Source organism: Amphiura filiformis, chromosome 6 (assembly GCF_039555335.1).
Source record: "Amphiura filiformis chromosome 6, Afil_fr2py, whole genome shotgun sequence".
NCBI lineage: Eukaryota > Metazoa > Echinodermata > Ophiuroidea > Amphilepidida > Amphiuridae > Amphiura > Amphiura filiformis.
This window is the reverse complement of record NC_092633.1, coordinates 13,010,966-13,032,799: the sequence shown is the minus strand read 5'-3', so window position 1 is coordinate 13,032,799 and position 21,834 is coordinate 13,010,966. Positions and strand designations below refer to the sequence as shown.

Genomic DNA, 21,834 nt, shown 5'->3' with positions numbered 1-21,834 from the left:
TTTTTGAATTGCTCATAGACATTGGCACATGGTTAATCCATTCTGAACATAATTAGGACCTATAAGTGCACTGTGGCATTATCATGGGTCCTTCAAAATCAAAGATAATTTGATTGAACAGTATGAAGTGCTGATTTTGACCCCTCTGAAATCCCAACGAAATTCAAATCAATCTTTTTGGCATTAGGCATTTCAGACACAGCCAGTGAGTGACCACATTCAAAAAGAGGGTCACAACTGATTTAATTAAGAAGAAAATGCCTCTCAAAGAGAGCGCTTTGTCATTTGGACACCTTAAATTCCCAATTTTGGTCAAGGTCGCCAAACTTAGATGGCCCGCCATTCGGAAACGAAATTGAATTTGATTTTTTTCAGACCTCACCTAGGGGTCCATGAAAGGTACCCCTGAGCCAAAGGAGAGCATAATCCAAGAGGGTGGGTGTACACTCAGTCTGTTTTGACATGGACTGACCCATTACTACAACAAGAACACATTTTATGGGACCAATAATTTCACTAATCAAAATATTCAAATTGGCCTTAAGTGTGTTAAAATTTAAAATTGTTTTAAATTGCAAAAATTCATTTGTGTACATAGATCTGGCCACATATATCCTGGATGCATGTAAATAGTTTTGTATAGTGATGACCTTAGCATACTGATGTGACCCCATCCTCACACACTGACAGCTCCCATAGAGAGTTGCATACCAAATGCTACCAACAGTACTGCATCATCTGTCAGCTTCTATTATTAAACCACTTCCATACAAGGTGCACCTGATATTGCATGTCATGCACATAGCCAAGTGTGTGATGAATGTATACACATGGTTGCTCCACACTTATTTACATGTGCACATACATGTAGGATTTAGGTCAGTACGTTTGTATGTGTGCAGTGTTGCTTACAGAAATACCTGTCAAGTGTTGCAATCACGTAGGCCTACTGGTAGCATAATGAATGGTGAATTGAGCAAGATTTCCTGAAATCAGGAAATTCCCTGAAATCTGACATCATAATTATGCATTGTCAATTAATGCATACATATACATACCAATACTAAAATATCTTTATGATTACAGTGTGTAGTGTCGACTCGACAAGCAAAACAATTCAGTGGACTTGGTCCTACATGTACGTTGTATGTCAACACTCAACAATCAGGACATTTAAATGATATAAATTCTTTTCTTCGTATATCTAAGACAATTTGCTTTGAAACTCATCAAATGAGACTATTGAGAGGACACCTATTTTTGTAATTAAAAAAATGCGGATTTCTTTTAGAATACCCTACCACTGTAGATTTTCAATGGGGTCTTTTATGAACGACCCATACTAAGGGTCTCAGTGAGTCCCGGGAATTCGAGTCCCGCCCGATAATCCTCCTGCCGGGTACCGAAATTTTTCGGTTTTTAGTGTCTCTGGACCTAGACCTAAATGCTAGGATCATGGTTGACCTAAAAAAAAAAAAATTTTTATTGAATTTTGCACATTGTTTTGTGTTTTTTAATATGAACATTGATACATAGTTTTCATGTCATACTCTATTAATGATATCAAAATGCATTGAATTTGAATGCATTTTGATATCGTTAATAGAGTATGACATGAAAACTATGTATCAATTTTCATAAAAACACAAAACAATGTGCAAAATTCAATTTTTTTTTTTTAGGTCAACCATGATCCTAGCATTTAGGTCTAGGTCCAGAGACACTACAAATTTGCAATTTCGGGTACCCGGTTACCCGCCCGAAAAATGCGCTGGGTACCCGGGCACAAAATTACCCGAAAATCAGACCCCTAACCCATACACATACACTGTGAATGTAAAAAATGGTAGGGTGTTCTAAAAGATAGCCAAAAATGCACACAATGCAGAAGGTCCTTAGAAAACATATTTTTAAACACTATAGTAGTAATTAAATACTTTACGTGTAGTCCGTGTACTCAACAATTCACTGTGTAACTGTTTATCCACTGCTGAATATAGATAATAAATTCATATTATGCAAACAGCCAAACAAACATATGGCTGGATTTCCATAATAAAGCATGAGAGCTCTTAAAGCCAACTTCTGACTAAAATGGGCACTGCAATAAATGCAGTTATCACAGAAATTTATTGTTGATCAACAATAAAACTATAGGATAAAACAGTCAATGTTTAGCCGCTTCCTCCAAAATAATGAATTCCACATGTAAGCATGTTTACGTACACAAGTTCCCAGGGCATGAATTTTAAAAAACAGCAGGTGTGCTACAAATCGCACTCCTGGAAATAGTCAGGCGAGCTACAGGTGTGCTGTTAATTGCACTCGGTGAGGATTTTAGGTGTGCTATCATTTGCACTCGGTAAGAAGTTTAGGTGGGCTATTTGAATTATTGCACTTGATATTCAGATAAGAAGCATTGGTGTTGAATGTGGGACTACAATGTACAGAAAGACAGGGAAGGGAGAAAGAAAGAAAAGGAAAGAAAAAAAGAAAAGGAGAAAAAAGGGAAGGGAGAAAGAAAAGGAAAAAAAAGGAAAAAAAAAAACCACGGGCCTAAATAAAACATAAATACACTGCTTAAATACATAAAATTATTTATTATTTCGTACATAATCATAAACCAACAATTACTATGCAAACCACGCCCGTAAAACATGTTTACTATATTCACCCATTGCAAAAAGTCGCCAAATTCAGTACTACACAAAGTGCCACTTCACTCAGGAGGGTGAAAGTGCATAGGAACAATGCCGGAAACTACGTCACGCTATTGTTCGACTTAAACTACATCATTTTTACCCCCTTCCGCAGGGATGCCAACCTTGCAACTCAAGAAACTGTACTCACAGACCCCAAAAACTGTATTTTGCCATACAAAACTGTATTTTTTGAGATCATGTGTAATTTCACTTCTAACTAGCTATAAACATTAAAAACTTGTTTTCAAGTTTGTCAGAGTGTTTCTACACTGTAAAAACCCTTTGAAGTCCCTTACAGAAGACAAATTTGATAGTTAATGCAATTTTCAAAGAGGCTCCATTTTGGAGTTATAGCACTTTTGATGTCCACTTTCCTATACTTAACCATGTACAAGGCATTTTTGAAACTGCTGCACTGGCTTTATTACATGATTTGCGTGGCTGGCCTTCGTATATATGATGCACAATTACAAATTCATAATTCATTGATTCAAGTGACCATTCCACCAGAAGTCAAACACCCACCTCCCCCACTCCAACCTGGGGGCTACTGCCCGGGCTACTGGTGATTACTATTTTTCACAAGGACAAGGTATGAATCAACAAGAAATTAAAATGTATTTTTCAAAGAGGCTCCATTTTGGAGTTATAGCACTTTTTGATGTCCACTTTCCTATACTTAACCATGTACAAGGCATTTTTGAAATGGCTGCACTGGCTTTATTTTATGATTGGCGTGGCTGACCTTCGTATATATGATGCAATTTCATACAAATAATTCATTGATTCAAGTGGATCATTCCAACAGAACCTCCCCCCCCCCACTTGGGGGGGGGGGGGGGTCACCGGTGTGGCCTACCTCACATCATAGATACATGCTTGAAACGCTGAAGAGCATATCTGAAAAAATATTAATGTGCCACTGCCTGCAACATTAATTTTTTTTAATGTGCATGCATCATCCGAAAGTCGGCAGTTAGGAAACCATCTTGTAGGCCTATTCTTTTGCACCAATAAATAGTTGACTAAATACTTGTATATATATTGCATAATTATGTAGCAGTAGAGTTAATAAAAATATTAATGTGCATGAACCATCTGAAAGTCAAGAAAAAATTATTTCGGAAACCATATTGTAGGCCTATTAAACATGTTAAATATTTTTAATGTGCATGCATCAACCGAAAGTCGGCAGAAAAACGTTGTAGGAATCCATCTTGTAGGCCTATTCTTTTGCACCAGTAGAGCTAAATAGTTGACTAAGTACCTTCAGAAGACATTGCATAGGTAAGCAGTTAGATAGTTAATAAAAAATATTAATGTGCATGAACCATCTGAAAGTCAAGAGAAAATTATTTCGGAAACCATATTGTAGGCCTATTCAACATGTTAAATATTTTTAATGTGCATGCATCATCCGAAAGTCGGCAGAAAAACGCTGTAGGAATCCATCTTGTAGGCCTATTCTTTTGCACCAGTAGAGCTAAATAGTTGACTAAGTACCTTCAGAAGACATTACATAGGTAGTAGTTAGATAGTTAATAAAAAAAATTAATGTGCATGAACCATCTGAAAGTCAAGAGAAAATTATTTCGGAAACCATCTTGTAGGCTTACTAAACATGTTAAATATTTTTTAATGTGCATGCATCATCCGAAAGTCGGCAGAATGCGTGATTAACGGGCAGTGGAGTCGGAACGAAGGGCGATTTTGTTTCAACTTTTATACAACGCTAGGCTTCAAATTATCAGTTATTTTAACTCTGGTTTTTCGATAGGCTAAGACGGAAAATCGTATTTTTTAGGGGAAAACGTAAAATCGTATTTTAACCAAAAAATCGTACAAAATACGGCAAAATCGTACTAGTTGGCATCCCTGCTTCTGTTTCCGTTAATACAGCTTTAGTCTCCTCCACCTTCGCAACACGGTACGTGGAGTGACTGGAATCACAATGACAGCGGAGGAGAATACTAGCTGGTCAGACAATTTAATTCTATCAAGCATATAATACCTGAACAATCACCGTCATTTGATCGATTTACTACAGAATATATTGTATACACAAAATATAATTTTAAAATTGTAAACCTGTTAACTTATATACTTGTGTACTAAAGTATAAGGACACGTGAATAAAATCATGTAGAAGACAAAATGGCCGCTAATCCGCCTATTGTCTAGACTTAAACTACATCTTCCGGTTTGTTACGTAATACTAGGATGCCATGCCCTGCTTCACTCACTTTTTTGCGCAAGGCACCCTCCAATCTCATCTAACCAAACATTTTTATGTACAAAAACTACATTTATTCACCGTGTGCACAATTTAACTCACCGTTAAACTCTGTTAGTTAGATATTTGGAGAGTAGTTTCCGAATAATCAGTTCGAAATCGCCACTTTCAAATTCACTAGAAAGTCGTCAAAATTTGCTGCGAACAAGTGCCAATCATGTGTGTTGGTACCATGCGCAATGGAGCTTCAGTTTTCACTAGACTTGAAACCCACGGCATGGAAACACCGCGGTTATCAGCTTAATCGCAAATTGACCTTTTCATTGTTGACCTGCTTGTGAACTGCGACCTGACAGTGCAAGTGACTTTTTTTAATTACGTTATAGGAACACGGTCATCAGTACTATTTTCGTTACATATTTTATGCATGTGAAGAATATTACGGGGATGAATTTGAAGGCTGAATTTGAAGGCTGCAACTTTGGAAACTCCTTCAGGTGACAAGGTGCGCTATAATCGCACTCGGTAAAGTGATTTAAGGTGGGCTCTATGCGCGCGATTGCACTCGCGCGCTTTAAAATGCATGGCCTGAGTTCCAGGCATGACAAATTGTGACGCATATCCCTGTTTCTGTTAACTTGCGTTCGCTGTTAAAATGTGGATTCATCACCAAGTTATAGGAGGAGTTGTTCAATGGTTCTTGAAACATAATTCCAGGGCAAAATTCATCATGAGATTCAACTGGCAATCAAGAACACTCAACAACTTTTGATTGATTACGATTGGTGCACACAAATCTTTAATTTACATCATACATTTTTTTGTACACACCCAGGTTTTTGAATATACACACCCAAACCATCAAATCCTACCTAAAGCTTGATGTACATGTATACTCCACTTCATGTGAAGCCGAGATGAAAAAATCAATTTGCAGCATCTTGCGAAGGCATTATGTATACTTCCATCAAAATATCGCAGAGTACCCCGAAGAATTGTACCCCGTCCTGTGCTTTCTGATAGAAACTTCACTGGTCTACCCCCCTAAAGTTGACCCAAATCCAACTTTCCAGAAAAGCGAACAAACCTGCTTCAGAGAAGTCTCAAAATTTTACCTCAAATTTCTTTGCGACTGGTGAAATCGAGCATGAAGTGGAGTATACATCGAGCTTATGACCTTGTTTCATGCCAAGGGCTCTAAATGGTTCTTTAAAATTTGGGTTATTCCTTCATGTAATTTTACACGAAATTAGGGTTAGGGTTAAGGTTAGGGTTAGGTTTAGGGTTAGGATTAGGGTTAGGATTAGGGTTAGGATTAGGGTTATGATTAGGATTAGGCTTAGGGTTAGGGTTAGGATTAGGGTTAGAGTTAGGATTAGCTTACACGAAATAATTACATGAAGGATCGACCAAAATTTGACATTCATTCAGGGCTTTGAAACTTTCTTGAAAAGGCGCTTTGTAAATGTTGTAGTACTTATTTGTATTTAAAATGCAAATCCACAATATTTGAATAAAATTTAGATTGAAAGTAAAGCATTTTACATGCATGGCATTCACATAAAAAATGGCATGTTTACAACTCATCAGTTCCACTTTACTTTCATGTAGGCCTGTATGGTGTATGAGACTTTGGGAAAGTTAAGACTTCTTTATAAATCAGAGAGACAAGTCTCCAATTAGGATGGCATTACAGAAGAATCTACAAGCATCTGCCTAGATACTGTGCTAATTCTGATGCTGCAGCTACAGATTTATGCAAAATATGCCTTATGCATTGGCCCAGTGGAGGAATTTTCTCAACTTTTCCAAGAAACTTGCCTCAATATCGCTTATCTTGAAAGGTATGATATTTTCAATGTTACTACACATGTAGTGTAAAGAAAATGTAGGTAAAAACCATTACCATTCTCAAGCTGATGAGGCATTATTCAACAGATATGTCAAATGGTATTAAACGGCTACCCTTTAAGGGGTACATAACCATCCAGCCAAATATACTTAACATTCAAACACAATAAATATTCCACTGACCTACAGCATAATAATAAAAGGCGCAGGCGGGTAGAGATGTATACGGCTTGTGCACTGCATGTCTATACATGTAGTCTAATCACTCTATGTAAACCCCTCATCATGTCTCGCTCAGCCTTGCTTGAACACATACTACGCGATCTAGCTAGTCTACGCTCTCATCTGGTTAAGGTTTCATGTATACATACTTGAAGTCACTAAGTTTATTGATGGAGACTTCTTTCTACTACGCTATGTTCAAATCAATCCTAAGATCTGCTGACCCACAACCTACAAATGTACCAATACTTTTAGTCAAGAATATTTTTCTATTGAATTCAGGTGTGCTTTTTTTTCTCCTGCCTAAAAAGAAATTTGCATTTCAAGTTGATAAGCCAACTTTTTCGCAAAGAAGAAATATTTCCAATTATTGCATTTTCTAATTCTTTGGAAATGTCACTAAAATGCTAAAATTTCACCTAAAAGGAGCTTCCTGGACTTCACATTCTTTAATGGCATTTTTTTTGCATTAATTTGTCTCTTTCCTCCCAGTTTGATACATTTGTAACTCACCAGGAACAGAGCTGACATTCTAGATGACAAATTTCATGTAACCAGTTTGCGCTACAAATGTAAGATAAATCTTGATCCTAGAGTTCATCAACAGGCCTAGAAATGTGTGACAGTGTGCCAGACATTTGCGGCAATCCATTTTGGATTCTTGCAGGATAATTTTGTGAGAATCTTATTCAATCTTTTTGTTTTTTGCCAATTTGGTATTGGTGCAATTTATGTATTCCCCTGCTGCTCCCCCCCCCCCCCCACCAAAAAAAATACTGAGCTCTATTATTTACTCATATAATAGTTAATCAAAATAAAGGTGGCAAATCCGCAATTTGACAATACCGAACAGCCATTTTTACCGTTTAAAATCCATCCTAAAATCAGTATTATTCTAATGAAGTAAATTAAACAATAAATTCACTATTTTCAGGTTTTTGTTACCTCGAAAATTAAACGATTAACGTACACCATGCGATATGAATTGCAGTCAACCCATGGTCAAACTCAGTTTTACCTGCAATCCATTTGCATTTCGCCGAGCACCAAAGATATCAATAACAATCCATAAATCAACTTTTCTAATTAATATCAATATCGTCATATCCCTTTTTGAGGAAAAATCTATATTATCATAATTTTCTGGCAACATTCATTATTGTTTGGAGAACCCTAAAAATAAGATCCCACGATTCCTGCGTGCAGTATGTACAGTGTAAATAGCAGCTACTGTTAAGAAATAAATAATCTGACACAGACAAACTTGAGGCCTGAAACTGTCAAGTAGCACAGGCATACACTCAGTTGATATGAGGCACTCAGTCATGTCAATCTTTCACGCAAATCAAATGTGTATTGTTGTTGCAATTTGTGCACATAATTATATACAGTATTATACACTCACTGGAAAAGGTGCTGGGTAAATTGTTTAGATTTTGTTGTTCAACAAAACAATATATTTAGCTAAAGTAAGTGGGAACTAGCCAAGCAGTCACTAAACAAACTAAATGGGTCAGTTAAAAAAAAAAAACCCTCCCAGCTGTCCCCCTCCATACCCAAGTCAACAATGAGCCCCACCCCGCCCCGTCCCCCATACATACATGTTGCGTGCTTAAACACCAGCAAAATGCTTTCACAAGTGGCTACTACAATGTGGCTGACACAACGTTAACACAGAGGCAAAAGTTTCAAATCAACCTTCCTATTGGAAAAGGAAGTTGTATTAAACATCAAAGTATTCTAGGTATACTTTTAGTGAACTTGTAGAAGTTGGACCTTGTAGACTGGGTTTACATGTACATGTCATACAACAATAGGAGTGCCTAGGTGACCTTCAAATCAACAAGTGGTGCATTGCAATAAAACACAATTGTAAATAAATTGGTTGTATTTACTGTTCAGCACTGTTTTTACTATCACTTTGGTAAAACCTACATTCAAATTAGATCCATAGATGGTAGCTTCTGTATAAGAATTGTAGACTTGTTTGATGCCATTTTCACTTCTGATCTGTTGTGTTAAATGTCAATTTAATGATCCAAATACAACTTTACTTTGAATTCAAATGATTACATCACATTCACATTTAAAATTTATTTACAAGGTCTGGATACGTGGCTCAAAAAATATGTGAGATCTCTTTTTTAGGGCTTGGATAGCAACATTTGCACAGTATTTTTGTGGCCCTTGTGGGACATGAGAGCACAACAGACATATATCAAAATTGCATTCTGCATATATGAAGAATGTCCTTCTGATATCAAGTAATTTTAATTTTTGAAACTGGTTATATAATACAAATGTTATGGCAAATCACTGAAAATTGATATTTTTGACATTGAACAGTCCTCGGAAAAAAAAAATCAAAATTATTTGATATCGGAAGGACATTCCTCGTATTCAGACTGGAATTTCATATATCTGATGTGTTCTTACATGTATGTCCCACAAAGAGTATTGCGTAAATATTGCTATCCGGTTCCTTAAGGTGGTATTTGAGGCATTTTAGAAGTGCTCTATGCATGTTTTAAACATATTAATTGAGTAGAGCAAAGCACACTTATCGTGCCTTTTGTTTGAAGCAAATCAGACATACAGTTGTCACATTAAATATCAATTTAAATTTTCTCTGGATCTTATTGTTTTTATCAATAATCAATAAAGTTAATGAGCTAAAATGACTGGAAAAGCTCACTATATATGTTGTTAAAAATCCATGCATAAATGTTCAGGGTACTTTTATTTTAGTTTTTATATACTTTTGCCTTGAAACTTGGTCAAAGTATTACTAACTATGTTCTATGTATTATATGTGACATGATCAAGAGGAATAAGTCACATGTCGACCCTGGTCGAAAATGAGTTTTTCACATGCTTTTAAAGAGGACATGTAGAGCTTCCAGAAACTGAAAACCCCATGTTGATACGACGTTTCTTCACAAAGATACGTCAATTTATCAATCGTTGAAAACAATAGAATACAAAAGAATTTTAACACTTTCTTTGCCAATATCTCAAAATCAATGTTAGCGACATCAGACTCATTTCCCTTGATCATGTCACATATAGTCTAGCCGCCCTCTCATTTGCATATATCCGGCATATCCGACCTCAGTATGGCCTTGAACACCACCAATTAATGAAAGTTCCCATAGTGCAGCTATGAATATGACCCAAATTTGATATAAAATTGGGCAAGACATAGTCAAGTCCAATACCGTAAAACCCCGTCAACAAGCATATGGTCGCATGTCACAAATAGGTCACCCAAAAATGGAGCAGCCGTAACATGAAAATGCTTTCTTCACACTTCAAGTTAGGTTTATTCTAAAAGTATAATACCTATTGTAGAAAGTTTGGTGTCATTTTGTAGATAATTAGGTTCTTTTTCAAATACAAAAACCCCAAGTCAATTGGACAAGTACTTTGCGATTTATACCTCAATATGTAAGATGTGTCAATGGAGCAGCCGGTTCGGGAGAGCCAGTTCGGGAGAGCCCCATAGGGTTATACACAAAATTGTGAAAATATGGCAAACTTCAAACCTTTGTATCTTGAAAAGTACAACTAGCATGGACCTCAAATTGCACATATATCATCCTGGATTGTAGATCTACCTCATAGTACATCAACTGTAACAAAAGATGTAACCAATTAATTTCCTAATTAAATGCTAATTAAGACAGTTTTCCTATATGTTACTGTACAAAGTGTGCATACTATGCTCCAACATTTCTAAATGGACTATCTCTTGCCCGAGTCACCCTGCTTATTCATAGAACACATATTTTTAAGGAAATTTGATAAGGAATTCAATTATGCTATTAGTTTTAGTGTCAGAAATGGAGGAAAAAAGTTTTGATTAAAAAATGTCATAAAAATTGTGAAATTATTTTACAATTTTTGACCACCCTGTATGTTTAACGCAAGGGATACTAAACTCTTTCTTCCTAATTTGTTTGAAGGACCCATGCAATGTCTTTCTGAATCCATATTTATTTTGAACTACATAGCTTTCAGAAAAGGAAAAATATGGGGTTCACCATGACAAGAAAGATGCCTAATTTTGTTGTTGTTCCACCCTGTATATTTCTCACCCACCCTGTATTATGATGTTATGCTTTGTTGATTTGGCATCCTTGTAATATAAGCTTTCCAGAAATATATACTTATAATGGTCTAAAATGTATTCATTAAAAGTTGTGTTGAATTGAATCAAAATTGGTGATATTTTTCTCATTTTACATCATGTTACACAAAAGATGACCAATTCATGACATGCGACCATATAGCTGATGAAAGCTACATTAATCCAGGCGCCATTATGGAGTTTAAGCAAATAAATTACGGATCCAAGCATACAAACAGTATTATTTTAAGACCAATCTATTGTATTGGTATATTTACGCTTGCTTCGAATTAATTTAAGCTTTCATAAAAAACACTATATGCTTGTAGACGGGGTTTTACGGTATTTAAAACTCACTGAATAGCAATTAGCAAGACCAATAAATATTGGGCATAAAGCATCCAATTTAATCATTATTATGTTTTGGATCCAATATTTTCACACACTTGAACATTTTTTTACATTTCGAATTTTTTTTGGCCACATTTCCATAATTCCAGTATTTTCCGGAAGACTTGCATAGACATTCCGCATAGTATGCACAAGCCAGGCCTTCATTTTTGAAAATTACAGGAGCTCTGTTAATCACTCTCCTGTGTTTAATACTAAGGTGCTCAATAAGGAGCTCAATCTTTTGATATCTGTATTATAATTCAAGTACATGTAGTGAGACGCTCAGTAAATCACACTCCTGAAAATGTTGTTAAGGAGAGCTGTAGAAGCTCTGGTGCAATTGAGCTCCTCAAAAACGAAGGTCTGACAAGTGCAATTAACCACGATTAAAACACTCCGCATAATTTTCTGACAACAGCCTTTCTGTTTGGCTGCCATATGAATCTATGAATATACATGTAATTGCACTCCAGATGCAATATTAAATTAGTACATGTAAATGATTGTTACCAATTAGCCTAGATTTCATTGTTTTTACCAGATTGAAGGAGCATTTCAAGTGTTTGCCATATGTGAAATCAGGTCTTCACCTTATATTTTGTAACTCACCTATAATTGTTTTGTTTTGACCTTGAACTAATTTCATTGTTTCATACATTTAAATTTTAGTTACATACTGAACATGTATATTGTATGTACATGTATGTACAGTGCAGGAATATTCTTGATGCTTTATAATTAAGGCCTTTTGCACTTGATCCCAAGTTTCCTCACCATATCCATTCCGAAAACAAACAAGGTAACTTTTTCATTGCAGCATAGTTTCCCCGAGTTAAAGTGAGTTTCATAATATTAGTTAACGTATCAAAGAATTGAAGAATTTACTTGGCCCATTTCAGCGGGATTGCACCAGTGTTGGAATGTAGCTTGGTGTAGCAAAATACTACTCAATTTTACAAATTTGCTACACAATTTTGGAATTGAAGAGCATTTTTATGTCATAGGCTAACACACTGAAATGTGTGAAATATATTTTGACAGCAGATTTTGCTACACATAATTTTTTTTTTCTAACAGCAAAAAAACACATTTTGGGCACAAATTTTGAACACAAGCAGGTGACATGAAACTCAGGAATCAAGTGCAAAGGGACTTTTTATTATCATCAGGCACTGGCAGCATAAACATGCTACAGCACAAAAGGCAATATGCGCGCAGTACATGTAGCAGATTGATGGCCATTTTCACCCACATACCACAGAGATCATTGCCAGGTCATGGCCACAGCTTGACACTAAAACCACTGCCTGTATTGACTATTTCAGACTGCCCTGTGCACCAAACCAGGCAATGTGAAAAGTGACACTAAAGGCATTTTAATTCTTTCAATCTGAATGGTTCCACAACACAGTGCCACACACAGCAATTGACTGTTTCTTTTTTGCTGACAAAGTTATACAGATTTACCAAGATATTGAAGATAAATTTGTCAAAATTATTTTTTTGGTTTATGGAAATGGGAAAAAAGGACCATGGAAATTCCTTCATCATTCATGTGTTGAATCTTGAGTTTTCAAATACAGGCAAGCAACACATGAGTTATGAGTGTTTGAAAAATTAAATTGTGATTTTCAAAGATTCATTTATTTATTAACTGCCATTTCACAAGAATTTTAAAAGGAAAATGATGGTCAATCAGTGATCACCCTCACTCACCTTACAAATCAGGACCTCCTCCATGCTTTCATGGGAGGCCTTGTACATTTGTACTTGTAGTGCAGCAGGAAGGCAATGAGGAAAACCTTGTATTTGTTTGACCTATTGACCTCTGGCATAGTGTTATTGCATGGATTTATATTCACTCTATAGTTGCTGATGACCTTGCTCGTAGCTGGAATCACTACTGTGTGCTTGCCAATACAGAGCACCATGAAAGTTAGTCCGAGGTGCTCTGACGATAACACTCCGATCGATCGCCAGGCAATCTACGTGTAGTAGGCCAGTGGGCAGTGTTCGATTTTCATCTATTTTTTTGTGTAGCAAAAATTGCTACTCACTTTCAGATTTGAGTAGCAATTCCAAAATTTTGAGTAGCAGTTTGTTTTCACCATATTTTATCGATTTTTTTGTATTTTCTTATCTTCTCACAGATTACTCAATCCCAGTACGGTACTCAATGCTTAAAAAAATGTTATGCAACTGCAGTGTTGCAGACCGAATGTGGTTCAAATTCGCACCTAAACTTCCTAAGCTGATTATCGTGTGCCCTTTCTAAGCATAAATTTTCCTTCAGTAATCAAGAGAAGTCCTACATTTTTGAGTAGAGGAAACTCACTAATTTATTAGCTGAAGCATTAAAATAATATGTGGAATCTATGAAATCCTAAAAATCTTGTATAATTTTGGAAGATTGTCACCAAGGACACACGATATTTCCATCTCACCACTGAACTATACACCATATAAACACCAGTGCTACTTCTATGACGTCATAAAATTAATATGCACATTTTTAGTTATCTGGTAATACATGGAAGTTTGTAACACAACACGTCATGGAAATAAATTTGCATACAAGGGAGGATACTGTATTTAGTTTAATGGCGTAAACATCACGATTTAGGGACTTTTGAGTCATATTGTTGTGGATTATTTTCTTGGAAATAGAATTTATGGAAACATTTTTGACTTCGACAAATGGCAACTTGCAAATGATGGTATATCAGCGTGGTTCACGATCGCAAGTAGGCATTTTCCCCAATTTTTGGGATCGCATTTTTGCTACTGGTCTGTGTAGTTGAGTAGCAGTTTGTAAAAAATGACTCGCATTTTGCGATGCGAATCCAGGTAAATCGAACGCTGCCAGTGGGACAACGAAACCTCTACGTGAACGAGCTACATGAAAGTAGGAGACACATATTTCCCTACCAAATGTGCCAGCTGCAGAGATGCCAACCCTCCTGATTTGGTCAGGAGGCTCAGGCTCCCGAAAAACAGACCCAACTAACTACTGACTTTACTACATGTATAGTCTCAAAATCCTTCTGTGATTTTCTGTGTTTTTGCTTCCTTTCGACATGTTTTGAAGCTTCTGCTTCTGCTTAGTTACTGAATACCGATTGTAAACATCGCCATGTTGGACTATCTCAGTACAGGTCTTTTTATAAGTAGGGGCCTACAGTACATGTACATGTAGGCCAACATCAGTTTGTAACATGGGAGTACTAAATTTTGTTGCTCTAGTCAGAATGCATTTATAATTTATAAATTCATGAAATATCATACAAACTCAAAGCATGACCTTCACTTTACATTTCCCTAGAGTAGACAATAAATTGCTGCACATCTGTAACGAGAGCGTACTTGTGCGATTTTGACAAGGTGGAACTCATATACTTGACACAACGCGCATAAGGCCATATAGTGGGGGTGCCTTGCCATTTGTCAACATCGCGGAAATACGCTCTTGACAAAGCTTTGTACAGCAAAATACTACAGAACAGCCTACATGTATACGTACATTGTATATGACAGGACTGTTTGGCAGTATTTCACCATGATGTATCAAAGGGAAGGCCAGGACTTCTAACCTGCAGCAGAATAAGTCACTCTATGACTCACAAGAACAGCAACTTACCTTTCAATTCCGCTGATAACAGTTCATCCCAATTGGGATCATCGCCATACCAAAAAATCCACAGTTCCTTCTCCCAGCTATTCTGTGATGTAGGTTGAGGATCCAAAAATAAGTTTGCATTGTTACTCAGTGCAACCCTTCGCCAAACACATAATATATTGGCAGCGAGGCAGCGAGAGAAGGAGATCAGGACGGGGTCCTCAAGAGGCCCCACCACCTGTTCAGCGGGGCACGGAGCACTCAACTTACGCCATTTTATCCCAGAAAGGTCAGTCTGGATTGAAAAAACAAAACAAGCAACAGAGTTACATGTAGATAGTGATCATATAAATGTACAAATGAATTGAAGTAGGAATACACAATTCTTCCTTGATCCAGACACCTCGTTAAAGAGGAACCAGGGCTTGACCGCTTTGATGTAAATGATTCACTTTACATTACACGGGTTACTTCAAACAGCTTCTACAAAATATTCCCTGTGCATGTATTTTGCCAACTACATTCCATGAGCTCTACTTAGGGGCCTTATAATAATTATGGTATACTTGCTCTTGGCCCTATATGTTTTCAAATACATTTGCCACATGGTGTTTAATAGTGACAGTCAAATTGCAGATATCTTGCATTGTTTCTTTATCACATTGAAATAAAATATTTTTGCATGCCACAGGCCACAACCCTACTTTTTGGACAATGTGCAACCTTAAGGGGCAGAGTTCGATTTAGAGGGGTTTTACATGCAAATTCATACATGTAACTTTGGCTCTGTGCATGTAGAATTTTGCCTGTGCATGCAAAATTTTGTGTTATTCAGCCCATTTTGAGGAAAAATCAGAGTTGTGCATGTCAATTTTATTTTCCAAATCGAACCCTGGTCAGGGGTCGCGCTAATGCGCGTCTACGCGTCAGGAACGCATGGAACTGTTGTTGGGACGCAATAAAATTAACCTAAAGCTTACCTATATTGCGTTTGAAAAAAATATCTCAGACGCACAGAAAATCAGGCACGTAAAAACTTATTGACAGGGCACAAAAAAAACAAATTCGATCATTTCAGACAAAATGTCAAAATAAATGCTCCAAGAACTATATCAGATCGTTCACTCTGAATACCAATCTCTTGAAACATTGTGCAAGTCAAGGCTCTGCGAATGAAATAATGTGACAATCACAATTGACTTCACTTGCAAAGTATCTCTCCCTTGTATAAACTGTCACGATCACTGGGGGATTCCCCAGATCACGCATGCACACATTTTTACTACTTGGGCGACCACTATACATTGTAGTAATTAGTAAATCATCATTTTCATCATAATTTTCATGTCATGCTGAGTAAAAATTGGAGTTTTCTCAACACAAAAAAGTCACCTTTGCATCAGGGTTCACAGTTTGCTCTCAAATAACCAGGTCCACTTTTTAAATGCTGGACCCATTCAGATCCCATTTAGTTGAAATCTACGGGTCCCAAATTGATTTTGTGGGTCCAAATTGTACTGTACTGAAACTTCAGAAACACCGAAATGTATTTTCAGTACTGGCATAAACGATAAATATTAAAGTATGCCGAATTTGGCACCCAAAACTGACCAAAGTCGAGTCAAATTACTGGGTAAAAGACGACTTGCCGCGATCGGCCGACTTTCTCATAAAGAACTACAATTACTACCTAATAACATGCACTACTTTAATCATCTAATTATTTGGTTATTTTGTTATATTTGCTCGGTTGAAATATACACCTACCGCAAAAACATGTTTTCGTGATGTCACCAGGAATTGACCCTGTTTTGTTGACATTTTTATTGCAACATAATATTTGCACGATCCGGAAAAAAAATCGCAAGTCAACCTCTTCCACAGTTCCCTTGTATCGCTGATCAAATATCTGTGCATGAAATAGCGATGAGGTGTGTATCATGTTGCAGCGATTTTTGTAATTGTGTGTAATTTATGAATGAAAAGTGAGCCGATTGAGCTGGGTTATTGCACAATGACGATCTATGATGATATTTTCTATTTCCGGGATTTTTTCCGGGTCCAAGCACAGCCTGCTGGACCCATTCAGGTTACATAATAGTCCAAAACAGAAATGTTTTGTAGACTCATAGTAACCGGAGCGATCTTACCTTTCCGATGTTGATTAAGATACTTCTTGCATCGATCCCGAGATGCGGAAAAAACCAATAGTCATTTTGTCCCACATAAATAAATAAATAACAAAAACCCCGATCCCCCGGTGGACTCACCCAAAAGGTGACGTCACACCATATGATCGTCCCTTATCCGACTTGGGATCCCCTACCGGACCAAACTTGTAGGGGTGGCGGGGTCGGGAATAATCAACATCGGAAAGGTAAGATCGCTCGGTTAAGAGGCTACAAAACATATCTGTTTTGGACTAGACTCCAGTACACCGGACGATCTTACCGTTCCGATGTTGATTAAGATACTTCTTGCATCAACATCTGAAAGATCGATCTAGCAAGTAACCGGACGGATGGAGGTACAAGATTGGTCAGCATCTGATCAGGGATCGGGAGCGGTAACGATGGTTTTCGCGAGGTCAGAAAATATTTTCCCCAACGGTCGGGAAAACAAAAAGACCACGCGATCACAGACATAAACCTCCTTACTTAATAAGTTCGGTGGTTAAGAATAGAGACACTGGTTCTTACCATGCTGAGTATACTGTATAGTCTGACAACCTGGTACCCGTACACCACCGTATTATGATCGCCCAAACAATGTCCTGGTAAACCTCCCGCCCCGTCTCTGATTACTAACGTAAACGGAAGTATCGTAGAGAAGGGCGAAGGTGGCTTCCAGGACACCGCCTGCTAGATCTCCTCAAGGGACAACCGAACGGTATACCCAAGATGATGAGATTGCTCGTGTCGAGTGGGTCGTGGGACGCGAAACCTTCGCGATCGCCCGGACTCCACCAACACCTGGACCAGCCATTGCGACAGCGGCTGGACCGAAAGGCTCTGTAAGGGTGATGAATGCGGTCGTGAGTCCTCGCAAGGCTTGTGTTCGGAAGAAATAGTGCTGCAGCGCCTTATCGGACACCCCAGCCTATCTTTGGCTTCAGCGAACCTTGCCCAACCCTGGGGATTGGAGAGGGACGAATGTCGGTATGCACGGCGCCCGTGCGGAGTCGCGAGAACAGAGCGCCGAAACAGTGTCGCTCCAGTGTTTGTGAACACGGAAGCTAACCTCGAGACCGTGTGCAACTCAGCACCGCCCCCGAAGCCAACGCCAAACCGGAAAGCCATCTTGAGAGTTACGTATTTAAGCGCCGCTTTTGACGGAAGCTCAAAAGGGTGACCCTTAAAGTAATCTAAGACTGTGTTGGGATCCCTTAGGAGGATCACTTTCTTTTCGGGCGGACACTCGTTGAACATACCGTCGAGGCGTAGACTAATAAGGTAACCAGCGGCTATGATAGTCGACCCGTCTCGAAACCTCGGTGAATGGAGAGGATAGCCGACTTATAGTCTTGCTTGGAACTTTTCTGTCAGAAACTCCGGAACTAGCAGCACAGAGGCTCTAGCGTAGGCACCGGAGTTTTGCGCGATTTAAAACAGCAAAATGCGCTGGCCACTTTTCAAAGTGCGCGAAAATGCGCCAAAAAATAGGTCAAAATGCGCTAAAATCGTGATCCCCTGTTATCAATGCAAAACACGAAAAACATCGGTAAAACGATGGCATGTCAATCAATTACGACCGACTTCGGTTCATTTCCGGTTTCTGGAAAAATAAAAAATAAAGATGGCGACCATCACAAATCGTCGATCGAAATGTCGAAAGCAAGGGTAAATTTCCCCACATTATGCTTGGTTTAATGATCGTTATTTGTATTTTGATGTACATAAGTGAAGTTAGAACCAATATTGCGTGAATTTTCGTGTAAATTTTAACTTTAAGCTTATCGATGGGTCAAAATCGTGAACATTCTCGATGGAACCCAAAATGCGCTTTGGACACCCAAATGCGCGAAAATGTGCGCTTTTGCGCGGTTCGCGCAAAACTCCGGTGCCTACTCTAGCGGGAGAGCTATTTATCTCATTGCACCCAAGCGTAGTATGGAGCCAGACGCTGGCTATACGTACGGAGGGTAGACTTCCCCGGCCCGGCGATGAGAAAAACAGCTTCTGATGAAAAATATCCCTCCGCTGCGCGTTCCCTGGTAAGGGCCATGCAGCTAACTGCAGGTGCTCTAGTGATAGACTGGGTACCTCCCCTCCGGGCATCCGGAGTAGATCTGGTACCTCAGGGAGTGCCAGCGGCCTTGCCGCTAGCAGAATGACAATGCAGTCTTCCCACCTGATCTTGGCCACCACCCTCATGAGTAGTGAGATCGGAGGAATGCATAAGCTGTCATCCCTCCCCAGTCTATGGACAAAGCGCCCACGGTGAATGCTTGGGGTCCGCGACCCTTGAGCAGTACACCGGCAGTGGATGATTGCGATGAGATGCGAACAGATCTATCGAGGGGTGGTACATCCCCTTGAAGATTGTCTGAGCGACCTGCGGAGCAAGGGACCATTCTGCTGGTCCCGACACCCTTCCTCGTGACAGATTGTGCGCGAGGATGCTGGTGACGCCCGTGATGTGTATCGCTCTCATCGTAATCTGCCTGAACTTGCACCACCCTATCAGGTGTCGTGCATGCAGGCACAATCGTGGTGGCCCGGAGTCCCCTTGTCTGTTGAGGTAGGCTACCACGGTTGGACAACGGTATGTGATTCCACGATCACCTCCTCGTAAGCGAGGGAGGTTGATGTGAAACTCTGTCTCTATGGCCCCCATAGGCCCGAGACGGAGTCTCGTGGATGTGGACCCCCAGCCCCGCTTTTGACGCTATGGTCGTCACTACGTGACATACCGGGGTGCAGGAAAACCTGACACCCTGGGTCAAATTGGGCTGATGGGTCCACCACCAGAGTTCTCTCGCGCGATCTCCGACAACGGAACCGCGAGGGATATTGGGTGACGACTGGGCCTGCAAGCAGGCTAGAAGGTGCAGTTGGGTAAGCCTAACGTAGAAACGGCAGTACGGTACGAGGTTTATCATACTGGCCATTAGGCCTACCACCTTCATCCATGCCACAGCGGTATTGCCCGAGACTCGGCCAATTCACCATGTTTGTCACCCGCTCGGGTGAGGGCACCGCGATCCCCTCCGTGAGGGTGATCTGGGCCCCTACAAATAGTGGTGTCTGCGTCGGAACCATGCTGGACTTTTTTGAGCTGATCAAAAAATCCAGTGTCCCGCACCCTACGGACTATCAACCCCACGAGACCCGTAGTCTCCAGTGGAGTGCGTCCGTATATGAGCCAAACGTCCAGGTAGCAACGGATGTTGACACCCCTGTGCTTCAGGTACGCTGCCACCGCTCTGACCAAGAGTGTAAACACCCTGGGAGAGATGGCTGATTAACTCGTCTTATCGGACGGTAATGAAGACATAACGATAGAGTAATCACCCTAACATAGCAACAATAACCTACCGTACATGAAATACAATGTGCATACTGTACAAACATCTATTGTAACTTACAGGCTGCAATGGTTGTTTTACGTGGGAAACAAAATGAATGGCGTCAACGAGCGGCCATTTTGAATTGCTCGTGTGTCCCGTATACAAACGGAGGCACGATATGTAGCTAAGTTTTGGATTGTTTTTTGTCACTTTTTCGCCAGAAAATGTCGTCAAAACTATCCTCAGCCGAACAATACCGGTTTGGTTTTACCTAAGGTGTGAAACTACAACCGTATATCTCGCCTTGGTCGAGAAATTGATACACAGTGCTACATGTATGAACAATCGATAGGCACGTCTGTGTCATTCGGAGACCAAGGAGGATAAGGGACGATCATATGGTGTGACGTCACCTTTTGGGTGAGTCCACAGGGGATCGGGGGTTTTTTGTTATTTATTCATTTATGTGGGACAAAATGACTATTGGTTTTTTCCGCATCTCGGGATCAATGCAAGTATCTTAATCAACATCGGAAACGGTAAGATCGTCCGGTGTACTGAGTCTAATCTTACTTTTTCCGGGTCCAGTGAGTTCAAAAAGCGTCCTGGACGCGAAAACACGATAAACTGTGAACCCTGCTTTGCATTCTTTATTGATGGCATTATGGCAATATAGGATAAAATAGCAGTAAATTAGCGGCACATGGTGAGATTTGGGGTGTTGAATTCTGCACCTTTTTACATTAAAAATACACATTTATAAACATAGTCACGTTGTGTGATCATAATTTTTCAGAACTTTGCCAGTTTTGAAGGGTTTGATTCAGGTTTAGGAGGTGAAAGGTTAGAATTAGGGTTAGGACTACGTTTTCGATAATTAAGGGTTGGCGTTCTGACTAAATAAAAAAAGCTCCACTAACTTTTACATGATGTCGTGAACTGGATTGTAAAAAACAACCCCTAGTTTTTGGGTATGCACCCCCATATTTTGGATTTTCTTGGGGTTCAGAGGTTGTGCAATACGGGCAAGCATTTTTTGGCAGCCGGGGGAGGGCAATTTTTGTTTGGCAAGTCAAAAAGGAGGGGGGCAAGTGATTTTGAGCACACATTCATAAATGGCATGTTCAAAATTAAATGCTCGAAACAGGCTGAAGAAAATAGTAGGCCTATGGAAACTTA

General features: G+C 39.2%; 1 protein-coding gene across 1 annotated transcript in view; it reads right to left on the bottom strand.

Moving 5' to 3' along the window:
• LOC140154991 (mediator of RNA polymerase II transcription subunit 13-like) overlaps positions 1 to 21,834 on the bottom strand; it is an 87,410-nt gene that overhangs the window by 63,577 nt on the left and 1,999 nt on the right. The window contains 1 exon segment of the mRNA XM_072177659.1: positions 15,168 to 15,441. Coding sequence (XP_072033760.1) covers positions 15,168 to 15,441 — 274 coding nt within the window.